Source organism: Polyodon spathula, chromosome 4 (assembly GCF_017654505.1).
Source record: "Polyodon spathula isolate WHYD16114869_AA chromosome 4, ASM1765450v1, whole genome shotgun sequence".
Taxonomy (NCBI): Eukaryota; Metazoa; Chordata; class Actinopteri; order Acipenseriformes; family Polyodontidae; genus Polyodon; species Polyodon spathula.
In genome coordinates, this window is record NC_054537.1 from 78185417 (window position 1) to 78199806 (window position 14390).

Sequence of the window (14390 nt, forward strand, 5' to 3'; positions counted from 1 at the left end):
TTACCCTAATTTCTCATTAGGGGCAGTGATGATAACATGCAGTCCCCCACTCTTTAATTAATTGCCTATTTACAGTATATACTGGCCATGCCATCTATAAAAATACAATAAGATAACAAAAAAAAAAAACATATTTACACTGCCATACTACTGCAGGTCTGTCATAATAATTGCACATACAGCAATCTACCCATTTAAAAAAAAAAAAAAAAAAAAAAGATTTGTATTTCAATCCCATTGCACTGAAGCAGTATACAAAAAGCTTGGGGTTGCTCAGTATTTAAAAACTAAGGAAAGCACATTCATTCATTCAAATCCATTCAAAACCAAAACGGCACCACTTGAATTAAAACAGAATTAAATACTAATACAAAATACAGATGAACCCGTTTTATATCACCTTGCTTAATATCATACTCTGTTTTATTATCGCAGGTTTTTGAAAAACCACTGGCCCTATACCCAGGGCCGGCACTAGGGGGGGTGCCAGGGGGTGCCCCCCCCTCCCCCCAAGAGTCCCTTTCGCTCCCCCAGATCCACTTTCCTGAATGGTTTTTAAAAAAAAGTATTAAGATTTTTTAATTTTTTTTTATCTGTAAGAAAGTGAAGTTGGGTAGGACAAATGCATATATTATCTTAAATTAAATTTTCTAATTTCATCTGTGCATTTTTACATTTTCTATTTGGATTGAATATAGATACAGTACATGCAAAGCACGTCACATTAAAAAAATATATATTAATAATGTCTGCCCACTCAGTTATTGCTCACACCCGGTTTAAGAAGCCATTAAAACAAAGAGATTGTGTGTGTGAGAGAGAGGGAAGTACTGTAGACAGTTAAGAAAAGTTAACAGATAAATTATAAAAAGGTTAGTAAATTTAGGTTAGTGATTTTAGTTTAAACTATCAAAGTTTGATTGACAAGGACATTTATATATTTTTTGCATCCATTCATTTTATTTAGTCATATTAGTGTACATTAAGTTTTATTTACTTCTGGGCCTCCTCACCATTGTTCTGCGGCATCAAAATGGATCGGTTTCTTATTCGACAAAATAAAGAGCCTGTGCCTCACACTACTACTAGTAGCACTGATGATAAAAGTCCAATGGAGGAAAGTAACATGAATACCATTGCTTCTTGTTCTTCTAGTGCAGCAGCTGACGATCTTAATAGAGATACTCCTAGCCAGCCTGTTTTAAAATCTTTTCAACGCCGAGGTGTGTTTGGTCAGCGAGAGAGAAGCTTTAACACAAGATGATTTTAAACGCATCCCTGGCTTGAGTATTCCATAACAAAAGATACCTGCTTTTGTTTTCCTTGTCACATTTTCAGGGTAGTAAATGACAAGGGTACTGTTTTTACAGTACACTGGTTTAGCAATTGGAAATCTGCGCTTAACCATGAAAAGGGTTTTCACAAGCATGCCACGAGTTGTGCTCATTTACAAGCTGTTGCCGCTTGGAGTGAGTTTAAACACAGACAGGTAATGGAATAAACTGATGATTCTCTGTTGGGCCCCAAACAAGTGGAGAAAAACAGGTACTGCGTTACAAGCATTGGAGAGAGAGTACGTTTTCTTGTAGTCAATGAACTCCCCCTTCGTGGGGATAGTGATAAAATAGATGATGTGGACTGTTTTATAACTGGGCTTTTCATAAAGCTATTTGAATACACTGTACAGAAAGATACCAAATTAGCAGAGGTACTAAAGAATATACCATAAATATACATTATACAAAATGAGTTGATAGAGACATTAAGTAAAATGGTTCTTAATCAAATTAGAGACATATATGCATTCACACCAGATAAGTGCAATGTAGAAAATCTATCCAAAATGGTAAGATTTGTTACTGATTCAATACCTGAGGAGCATCTGATTGGCTTGCTTGAATTGCATCAGTTGGATACAGAATACATTACAACTCAAATACTTCAAGACCTCACTGAAGTAGGTTTTAATACTAACAACATCATCAGCCAGTGCTACGGTGGTGCATCATGCACCTGTGTTAAACATTCTAGATAGAGCAGGGTCAGAGATGGAACACTGATTTTCTCAAAAGAATCTGGATTTAATGAAGTCTTTGTCTTGTCTTTTACCCCAATCCAGTACATTTATTGATGCTACCATGCCAGAGCCTCTTCAAATGATAGCTGTTTTTGACAAAAATGGTCAAAAGGCAAAATTGTTGTAAATTGTTAAAATTGTTGTATCTGAACCTGTGTTGCTTAAAAAACTCAATAAAGATGAAAACTGTGCTACTGTCTAAACTTCTGCATGGATATGCAGATGCCTTTCCTTTGCTGCATAAGATGTGTCAGCTAGGACTGTAATAAAAAGTGACTGCAAGAAAGTAATGTGCAGAAATGTACAGTACAGGTAGGCTACATTACTGCAAATGGTTTCCAGCTAGGAACTCTGTGAAACGCATCTGGACAATCATTTTTTGCAAGTATGGATGGCAAACCTTGTCAATGTTTTCTAAAAAAAAAATCCCAATTCGGCTCTATATCCAGATGCTGCTCCATATTATCAGTGTTACAAGCGCAGCACGCACGCTTACATCATCTGTGTTTGTTTCAGGCAGAGTGTCCTGGTCGCTAAGGTGACACAGCTGAGGATTCTTCCTCTGAAATACCCTCTGGTTTGTCAGAGTTTCAGTTTCAGTTGTATTTTTGTCAGCACTCTCCTCCTCAACTACAGAAACTCCATCTTTGTTGAAGCAACATTGCATTGTTTGCTGACTGACAGAGTTCCAAGCATGCTTTAGGAAGCGCACAGCATCTAACAGACATTTTGTTTACACACTGAATTTTCGTGCAGATCCTCATCGCTTTTTACTTTCCAGCCATGCTTGATGTTGCAGTCAGTGCTGATTTTTCAAACTGTAAACCCAACACTGCGTACAGGGATTAAATAGCCAAGGTACAGTACATTGTTCTGTAACGAGGTGCAAACAGCTGATTGATGGATCTGTCAAGCTTTTACTACAGTAAAGTGCTGCCTTCTTTTGTATTGAAATCTATGTAAATGGCAAGGTAACAAGGTGAAAACAGCTCATATTAGTAAGAGCAATTACTAGAGTATTAAGCAATGCATTTGTTATTTAAATCTGTGTGAATGGCACATAATGAGTTCCAAACAGCTGAGTTTGCCCAAAATATACAGTGTGCCTTTGTTATTGAAATCAATGGAAATGGAAAGCAACAAAAGCTATTTGTGCTATATAAACAACTGCCCGAAATAACATTGTCTGGTGTAACTGGTCGACATTGAGATATTTGGAGATGTATATATGTTACACTTATGTATATTAACCCTTTGTGGTCCTATGTCGGAACAGGTCCGACATTACAATTTTCCCTTTCCAGACCGATGTTGGACCCAGTCCGACATCATCAAAAAGACGTAAAGCACATGTCTATAGTTGTTTTTTCTCCAGAAAAAGCAGAGAAAACCTTTCAATAGCCGAGTGAGATCGACAGGAGCTGAATGAAGCCGGAAAAAGGATATATTTGATAGCCCCATGCACCACGGAGATAACATGGACATAAACAAAGGAGATAGCTACTTCCACATCCAGTGCTCAAACAATATCACAGATATTTTCAGAGCTTTTTGAGATGCGCTAGTAAAAAAATAATGATTTGGATCGCATTTGGACATCTATAAAGAGGTATGTGAAAAATACAGTGAGCAAGGGATGGGGCTTGGCTGGAGATCCAGTACTGATGTAATTTTGTGATGCAATGCCTTTTAAACCTTTAAAAAATAAATAAATAAATAAATTAAACGGCGCGTGTAAAATAAACAGCACGTGTGAAAATAAATTGGACCTGACTCACCTGACAAGCGCTGAATAAACGGACTGCAAAGGGTTAAGTGAAACACTTGTCCTATTGTAATACAACTTTGTAGAACATTCCTTTGCCAATGCTATTGAGTATTATAATCTGGGATAATAATATTTTAGGAATGAAATGTTGTATAGAGTTCTGGTTGGTGATATTTTATGAACCCTTAGGTTAAAGTGAGATCCAACATTATGGCAGGCTAAGGTAATGTGGCATTCAAGGTATTTGCTATTTTGCGTGCACTGTATACATTTGTTGCTTAATGGGGGTGGGTATTCCCAATATGATTATGTTTATCATATTCAATGATCCTGAGGGACATGAGAACATCAAATATTACACAAACTTGCATAGGCTTGACAAATCATCTCTGGTAGTAATTTTGTACAACTTCAAAGTTATTGGGGGAACTTTTGTTCTTAATTAAATGTACTCTGCTTTGGTTCTATAGCTCAGGATTACAAAGATAGACATAACTTATACACAAGTAATACTTTGCAGCCATGAGTATTTGATCTTATTCAGTTTAATTACACCGTGTAACAATTATTATTATTATTTTTTTGTTCCTGGGTAGTAAGGGTTATTTCCTAATTGCTTATTGCGTATTTGCGTATTTACAGTATAATCGTAAATCTCGAAAAACTACTCACTTCTAAATCTTGTGTAATCATTTTTGTATTACTTTAGTATAAATACATGTTAATTTGGATTCATATGTTGTTTTTTTCTGACTTTATGTGAACGAAAAGACACACATTTGCCCGTTTTCCCATTGGAAATAGTGATATTTTGAAATATCAATGTCCTGGCCACAAAAGCAAAGTTTGTGGGGAATAATAGCCATTTTCTATACTTTTGAGGCATAAGCAATTAGGAAATAACACTTACTACCCAGGAACAAAAATTGTGTTACATAGTGTTATTTTTATCCTCTCCTCTTGGGAATCATAAATTAGCTTCCATGGCAGATAGGACAGTTTGCCGGTATATTTATTCTCTTTCCTCTTGAAATATAGCTTATAGTTAGATAGGCCACTCAGTTAGATGCATTAATCAACACCATTTATTCTACGCTCTCCTGCCACAAACCCAGTATCATAGTTGACCATCTTGACTCCTCTGATTGCCCCTCCTGCTCTCTCTTCCTTCTCTCCTCTCTCCATTACTGATGTGTCCAGCTTACTTCTGAAATCAACTACTGCCACATGCCCCTTTGACCCCTGGCCAACAAATCTTGTCCATCTCTGTGCTTCTGACCTTGCTCCTTCCATTATGCACACTCTCAACTTGTCCCTGGTTTCAGGCCTGGTTTTGCTGACCACAAGACTTCCTGAATAATGCCAGTGCTCAAAAAACCCTCCCTTGACCCGTCTGTTTTAGCCATATCCAATCTTCATTTTCTCTCCAAAACTCTCACAGATAACAACCTGCTTGATTCTCTGCAGTCTGGGTTCCGGGCCACATCACGGTACCGAAACGGCTCTTATGAATAATCTGCTTAATGCTGATGCTGCTGCTCCCTCTGTCTCTGTCTCTGTCCTTGTCCTCCTTGACCTAACTGCTGCTTTTGATACAATAGATCATAGCAGTCTTCTTGACCGTCTTCAGAAGTATGCTGAGATCTCTGGGGTCTCTCCTGGTTGTCCTCTTACCTATCTGGACACATGCAGTCTTTTTTCTATGACGGAAGCAGTGTTGATGCAAACCCGGTCACGTGCGGTGTCCCTCAAGGATCTGTTCTTGGTCCTCTCCTCTTCAGCATCTACATGCTTCCCTTGGGTCACCATAAACCGACTGCAGCTGGTTCAAAATGCTGCTGCTAGGATCCTTACCAGATGTAAAATACATGATCACATTACCCCCTGTCTTGCACAGCTACACTGGCTATCTGTAAAGTACAGGATTACTTTCAAAATTCTCACACAGGCAGAAAGTATCTCTCCAACCTGCTGACCCACTATGTCCCTGCATGCAAGCTGAGGTCCTCTGACTCAGGCCTGCTTGTTATACCGAAGCAAAAGCGATCTACACTCGGAGAGCACTCCTTTAGCTTCATGGCCCTGACTCTCTGAAACGCTCCCAACTTTAGTGCGCGCAGATTCGTCGCTCACTTCAAATCAACTCTCAAGACCCACTTGTTCTCTCTTGCTTTTAATGCTCTCTAAGCCTGATATCTGTTATTAGCTGTTGTCTAAATTGCTATTTTAATTCTGCTTGACACACGCATCCACAATGTTTAGAATTCACATCCTAGCCTGTTATTTAATGTATTATGCCTATATTTAATATATTTGCATTGTTTTTACTGCTGTATTTAATGTATTATGCCCTGTATGTAATGTATTATGCATTGTTTCTCACTATCTTGTAAAGCACTTTGTGATGGTGGTCCACTGTGAAAGGCGCTATATAAAATAAATATTGATTAAGGCATTTGTGAATGTGTCTTGTGCAGTTTAGCTGTAGCAGTATAGCCAGGCTAGATTTATTAAAATTTGTTGGCAATGACCTGAGATTTTTTATTTTTTTTTAACTGTATTTCATGAGTTCATTTTTTGATAATTTGATGTAAATTGTTGTTAGTACACTGTTCTGATGTATTTTGGCCCACTAGTCTTCTAATCTATCTTTCAGTGGATCATATGTTAAATTATGATTTATTAAAGCCAAACCTTTTTTAAGCTATCCATGTACAGGGTAATTTCCTAAAAAAGAAACTGTAGGAAATTCCAAGAATTTTATAATTTCATAGTTTATAATTTATTTAATTGTATTACCTTTTTCATGCCCAACTGTCAAGAAATATGTTACTTCAGTGCTATGAAAAGATTTAACAGAGAGGTATTGAGACAAGCTACCCAAGTAAGCTTTCTTCACGCTTGTTTTTTTTTCTTTCTAACAGGTAACTCTAGGAGGAACCTTCATCGGCATTGGGCGGAAAACCCCGGACTGTCAAGGCAACACCAAGTACTTCCGCTGTAAGTTCTGCAACTTCACCTACATGGGAAGCTCCTCGACAGAATTAGAACATCACTTTATAGCCACGCACCCAAACAAAGTAAAAACTCCCCCAGCAAGCGTTGACTCAAGTGACTATAACAAACCATCAGAGAAGAACTCTAACAAAGTCAACTGTTTGCCCCGCACCGTGGAGCCCAGTGAGCTAGGGAAATGGCAGGACAGAAGCACCATTAGGGCAGAAGATGATACTCCTATTGGTTACTCAGTCCCCATTAAACCCATGGATTCCCCCAGGCAAAACGGTCCAGATACTACCAGTTATTACTGGTGTAAGTTCTGCAGCTTCAGTTGCGAGTCATCCAGCACTCTAAGACTCTTAGAACATTATGACAAACAGCATTGTGGAGGCAAGTCAGGAAGCCCTAACAAAGAGGGCAGTGACAAAGTCTCAAGAGAAGCCCTGATTAACGAGAATGATATGGGGAAAAAAACTGATGGAGAACAGATTAGCACCACGAGAAAAAAACAGCTAACAAGCGAGGAAAACGTGGTGACCAGCTACAATTGTCAGTTCTGTGATTTCAGGTATTCCATGAGCCATGGCTCAGAAGTGATTATTGTTGGGCCTCTCTTGCGTCACTATCAGCAGGTGCACAGTATTCACAAATGTACCATTAAGCACTGCCAGTTCTGCCCTAGAGGACTGTGCAGCCCTGAAAAGCACCTGGGGGAAATTACCTATCCGTTTGCCTGCAGGAAAAGTAATTGTTCCCACTGTGCCCTCTTGTTGTTGCAGTTGTCCCCTGGTGTGACAGGGCGTGCCAAAGTTAAGCACCAGTGTGATCAATGCGCATTTGCAGCTCACGATGTCGATATGCTTTTGCTTCATTATGAGAACATGCACAGCTCCCAGGCGGCAAAGGAAGTCGAGCCTGAAGATAAGCATCCTGTGAACGATCAGGCACAATTGTCAGTCAAAGAAAACAAGGAGCACTCTTGCACCAAATGTGATTTTGTTACAGAGTTTGAAGAAGAGATATTTCGTCACTACAGGTAAGGGAAAAGCAAGCAAAAAAAAAAAAAAAAAAAAAAAAAACTGTATTAAAATGCGACTATCATAAGGATTTAGTGAACTTAGTTGCAGTTGACTTGAATTATTATTACTTTGCATTGATCATTAAAATGGAAATAAGCATAAGGATGTAACAGTTACTTTTTAAAAAATAAGGACATGAATTCCACATATTAGTAGCTGTTTTTCAATACTGGTGAGGACACCTTGATTCCTGGTTCCAGGATAAAACTGAGTTGATTAACTAAGTCAGTAAAAGTATGGTAATACATTTTTAGGTGGTTTTCAGTTTGTAAATTGGTGACATGACAAAACTGAACATTTTAATTGTATCATAGCAGCATGTTTTCTTAAAAGAGAACACGCCTGTTAATGTTACAAATAAAAATGTTGCTACTTAAGGGCCTTTCACTGATTTAGTTTCATGAATTTACATTAAATGTATTTACCCAAACAGCCTAGCACTCTTGCAAGGCTTTGAATTGCAAGGTTGTGAATCTATGAATTGCACCATTCAATATTATCATCTTTCACCTCACCTCAAACATAATAAATATAAGAAAGCCATGTAATGCAGTTTTCATCAATACTGCTCTTTTAGTCCCTGGGTAAAGTTGTAATTCATTTAGTTCCATACAAACTGTATGGGCCATTTAGTGATTTTTAAAGTTCAATACCAAATGCTTCTAAAGTCTTTTAGTACAGACTTAATAAATTATATTTTAAATGCAGGTTTTTTTTTTGTTTACTAGTAATTATTTGGACTTCAGTCATTATGGTATTAAGGTTTTAGGAGCACTTCATTTTACCTGCATTTTTGTGATACTTCTCTTTGTGTTGCTCCACCATTGCTGACGTGTCACATTTTGACCACATGTGTTCGAACTTACACTGAATTCTATAACACTTTGTTCAGCAATTTGATTTAATATGTGCAGTATAGGCTATCTTTTAGATTTCAAATTCTAAGTATAAGAATTTTTTTTATCCTGAAGAAATACAATTACCTGCAATTTAACAAAGGTTTAAATCTGTTGTAAAATGTTTTTTTTTTCTAAATGTACTTCCTTAACTCCTCCAGCCCAGCAGCGTGGATTTAGAATGGTATTGATGCTACCAACACCAGCGTGTTTCCGGGTCAACACTCTAGTGTGTAGTGCAGGGCAGAACACATCCTATTTACCTCAACATGTCTAAAGCAACATTCAGACTAAATACAAACCATGAATAGAAAAGTTGTTGAGCACATATATCGCTTTCCAGTGGTGCCTTAATTGGATACACACACAACAAAGTTATTTTAGTTTTAAGGTAAATATAAAAAATGTTTTAAAAAACATATATTAAATAGGGCTGCACACACATGATCATCCCTTGTTTATCTTTCAAACCTTTAGAAATACAACAGAAACACCAGCAGGGAAGTTGCTCAGCTTATGATTTGATTTTAAAAGATTTTCTGTTTTCTTTCAATTTGTAACCAAAGGTAACAGTGAAAACGGCTCGTAACTGCTAAATACATCAAATTATGCAGTCTAGTTAAAAAGCAACATGATTGTTTTATGAAGAGCACAGCAGCTTAAAATGGTCCATGGACACTATCACTGCAGGTATACACACTAAACAGTAGTTACTGTATTTACTAGTAGCTACTGCCTCAGTTAATAGTAGAGTAAAACTGAATTTAAAATATGTTAATTCCAAAAGACTGAAGTACAGTGAAGTTTGTTCTGTCCACCTATAAAAAAAAATAAAATAACACTAACTTATAGTATACATAAAGTAAAAATCTCTGTCTTATTTTATGCCATTAATAATAACTTAAGTACCTGTGAAAATGAGGAATGAGTCTTTATTTTAGAGGTTTTTTTTGCTCTCTATAAATCTTTGTTGTTCAGAAAAGTGAACAAACAAAACACCACTTCAGGCATACTACATTTTTTTCAGGGTTTTTAAGCTTGTTCTTTTTCAGTATAAAATGTCTTGTACAAGTGCAGTGAGACGGCTTGTTAGGACGATGGCAGATTTATCCACTTGGTGGTAAAAATGTGAATATATGGCCATAATCTAAATGTATTAATTGAGTTACAGACTTATGGTATATTTTTAAATTTTAATGAAATTCTTTTAATAATAATAATAATAATAATAATAATAATAATAATGTAATCTTGAATATTTCTTTCATTTTTACAATAATGTGCGGGCTTTGTATATAGTCATGCTATACATGGTACAATATTTTATTTATTTATCTTTTATATTCCTCTGCTGCAAAACAGGAAGAGGAGGAGGGATTTCATTGCCATCAGCTAATCAAATTTTTCTTTAGTTTTTTTCAATGGGAAGTCCTCACTAGTATTAAACCCTTGTTTATTGGTCAGACTGTCAATTCAAGTTTCAATACCATTTAAAAAAAACAAACATGCAGTTGCCTGTAGGCGTCCATCATGAGGAATGTCATTGTTCAGAGAATGCCTCAAAGGACTATCTGGAGCAACGTGACTCGAATGAAAAGCGGCTCTAGGCACCTACAGAGGTGAATGAGATAGTGTTTTTTTTTAGGTTGTACTGTAGTTTTTCCTGTTCTTTTCCCTGAAATCAAGACCATTGCAATATGTAATATGTGAGTGGTAATTATTTAATAATGTATATTTTAGCTACAGAACGTGTACAATGATAGGTGAGGTTATGTTAACTTAACAATGGCTATGTCATGGCATATCATTGCTCTTTTTGAGAATGCAAATCATTTGTGCGAAGTTGTGGACATATGGCTCTTCCAGTGAAGAGATGGAAAACTAAACGATTTCTAATGGAGCTAGTTCAGTTTTTAGATAAGAAAGTGCCATAGTAGTCAAATCGAAAGGGCAGTTTTCTAAGAATCTGATGCTTAAAAAATAAGCACACTTGTGTTTAGAGTTTTCCAACAGGTGTGCCGCAACATTTTCAATAATTCCTATGTTTATGTTCATAAAACTGTTTCCGAAGTGACGGGGCAGCAGCATTCTCGCGAATGCGTGATTGTATTGCATTCTTAAAGAAAAGAGAACCTGAGGCATCTACCTCTGCTTCCAATGATGCTGAAACAAGTTAATCTCATCTCCAAGACAAATTCAAATGCTACTTCCCGTCAGCCAATATATAAGGTTTTGACTGGGTGCACAATCCATTAAGGTCCTCTTCTGTGGAATCTGCAAAGAAGCTGTCACTGGAGGCGCAAGAAGAATTCACAGAGCTTAGGTTGGATGGCACATTAAAAATGAAGTTTACGCAGATGCCTTTGTACACATTTTGGCTATTTGTGGCGAAAGAATATCAAGCTATTGCAGACCGTGCTACTGTATTTCAATTATGTTGCCTTTTCCTACAACCTACTTATGCGACTTGGACTTTACCACGTTGACCTATATAAAGAACAACAGAAGGTAGTGCATACGGTCAGTGGAGCAGGACCTAAGAGTTGCCTTAGCGACTATTCCACACCGGATCATGAGAATGTGCTCACTCAGGAATGCCCAGGTTTCACATCAATGGTAAGTTGTCATAAAATATGTTTGGTGTGCCTCAGAAAAGTTACATGTATCAAGGGGTGCCGCTGCTCAGAAAAGGTTGGGAAACACTGAAGTAAGGTACTGTATTTAATAATCTAAAGACTTTCCATAAATATTAACTTTAATTGTACTTCTCTCGTTAACCTTTTGCTACCACATTTGTGAGCTGAAATGTGTTTCATTGACATTAACACTGGCCTACTAATTTGTTAGAAACACTTCTGACAACTTTACATTGAAGGAATCAATAACAGCTGCCTCCCCACAGCTCTGCTGGATATTACTTTGCTGTTGTGCTTTTTTCTTTCTTTTGGACGTCATGGGTAATAGCTGTTAGCATGGTCTTTGCAGATGATTCAGTGATTCCGGTGCATTCTAGTCCAATAATTGTGCCTTTCATACCTCACAATAATTCTGGTGCATTTTGTTCCATTAATTGTGCCTTTCATACCTCCATGGAAATTTGTGTTGCGGTGGTCACGTTACGTCAATGAGTCATACTTTGTCATAAAATGCGGTCTATTTTGAACCCAGTTTTACCCACACTTGGACCTTAACTCATTGTTAATATACTGTACTGTACATTTCATTTAGAGAAACTAAAAGCCTTCCAAAATGGTAAATTAACAGCATTTAAAAAAAAATTATTATATTTAACAAATGACATTTGAGGGTACATAGGAACAGGTCTACAATATTTAAGTGTTAAGACTTTCAAAGCTTTAAATATTTATGCTGATTTAGGTCACAGTTACAATCATTTCTAAACTAAAAAATATCCCTGTGAGGACAGGTTGTATTAATTCGCTAATCCGACGGAACCTTTACAACTCCTATAAAGTTACATTACAAGTAGTGTCCCGTTTCAGTGTAACATTTTCACCTTTCCATTTTACTTCCTTATTTACAAATTGTTCAATCCCCTTAGATTATGCTACATGGATGCTTTGTTTTTGTGCCCAAAACTCACATTTCTGGTGTAAAAACTGCCAAAACAAAATCTCCTAACACCCATACCCTGACATTTAGTGGAAAATCATTTTGTACATTTTCATGCTCGATAGATTTGGCCTAACTGGTGGGACTCGTGATGGGGTTACGTGACCTTTGGGACGTTTACTTTAAAATATATAATATCTTGCAAAGAGCAGTCATGAAACTATGAATGCATTTTAAAAGTAAGATTCAAAAGTACATGCCTGATATTTTATATTTATATTTTGATGTGTAAACCCCTTATGTCTAGCAAAAACACATTGCTTGTGGGCACATACAATCTCAGAAATCCTGTTCATCATCATTACTGGAGTAGCAATTCAGATCTACTTCAAGGGCATATTGTTCTGCTAAGGGGTACTTTTGATGGTACTATAATGAGTTTTATTTGTATGCTACCAATGGTTAAAAAATAAATAAATCTATGCACAAGGTTAGTTAAAGTTAAACTAAAACGACATGCTTTTAAATAAAAAAAAAATTCTCTATTGTTTTCCTTGTTGATCTTGTAGTTTTCAAAGCTTTTGTTTTAATGAGTTAAACTAATGGTAGAACCTTTGGTCCAGGGCCATTTATGGCAATGAATGTAAATTCACCCAAGCAAACTTTATTCTCGGTATAAGGATTATACAAAGGCATTGAACATTTCAACAAAAAATAAAAAAGATTAAAGAAAAACTAAGCAACTTATATCATGGCTATTTATTACATTTGTCAGGCCAATAAAGAAAACATAAAATAATTAAAAGTGAAATTTGGTATGATTATGAAATATAACGGTTATCTTGCCTAATGTGTTAATCTTGTTACTTAAACTCACTTTGGATAGCATCTCTTCAGTCATCATATTCGGGTAACTTTTTAAAAAGTTAAAGCACCCCTGTGGCTGTAGAACTTTTAAATTAGTCTTCTCTATAAATACAGGAGGTACAGAGTAATAGTCATTAATCTGTACCCCCTGAAACACTGCCCCCAGTGGATGTAAGAAATATCATGCTTGATCTATGTGGTACTTCTGCTTATGTACTACTTACATTGAGTAGAGGAAGATTGTTTCAGCAGGACAAGTTAATGGTTCCATTATTTTCAGGGCTGTATTTTTTTCACAGTAAAAAAAAAAAAAAAAAAAAGCTTTTCAGTCTAAAAATAGGTATTTCATGATTAAACACTATTACTGTCACATGTAATTTTGCCTAAATCAATGTCCTATTGTAAGTGACTCTGTATATAATGCACAGTTCACAGCCTACCTCTGTAAAGCGCCTTGTAATAGTGGTCCACTATGAAAGGTGCTATATAAAAATAAATATGTTATGTTATGTAATCTCTCTAAACGGCAATCCATTTTAACTGTTGCTAGGGTAGGAACATTTAAACAGCCAAAACTCCAATGAATAAGGTTTTATGTATATAAAAGTATACATTTAAGTAATCAATTCAACTACTCTTTATTTTAATAGTACTGTTGTTTATTTATTTTTTAATAGTTACCCCATAGTGAATCAATATAATAGTGGGGTCTCCTACTTAGGTCAAGGTACCCCACACTGCTTTTAATTGATGTCAGACACCCTACAATACATACATTTTCATGAACAGGAGGGTGGGAGGAACAAATTGGTGGGACTTTATACCCAGTATGGCCTACCACCTAGTCACATCACCCATTTCAAGATGGCCACCAGGAACCCTAATGTGTTGCATTGCTGGGTTCTCTGACATACAAGTACTTGCTTCTGAGATACTAAGTGCTCAGCAGATTGTGCACAAGTGTCACTCATTTAAACAATTAAGGGTTTTCATGATGAAAAAATCCAAGATTTTCTCACATTTCAGGTACTTCAAACAACTACCCCCCTGCCGGTCTCGGGGCTCCAGAGTGGCTATTCCACTGCTGACCGTGGATAGGCGTTCCGAGCACAATTGGCCGAGTGCCATCC

The 14390-nt window shown here is 36.7% G+C and overlaps 1 protein-coding gene across 4 annotated transcripts in view; it reads left to right on the top strand.

The window, feature by feature from the left end:
- Positions 1-14390, top strand: part of LOC121314903 (zinc finger transcription factor Trps1-like) — a 132518-nt gene that overhangs the window by 34721 nt on the left and 83407 nt on the right. For all 4 annotated transcript variants that reach the window (XM_041248646.1, XM_041248647.1, XM_041248648.1 and 1 more), the window contains one exon: positions 6770-7881. In XM_041248646.1, the coding sequence (XP_041104580.1) occupies positions 6770-7881 (1112 nt within the window). The remainder of the gene's footprint in view (positions 1-6769; positions 7882-14390) is intronic.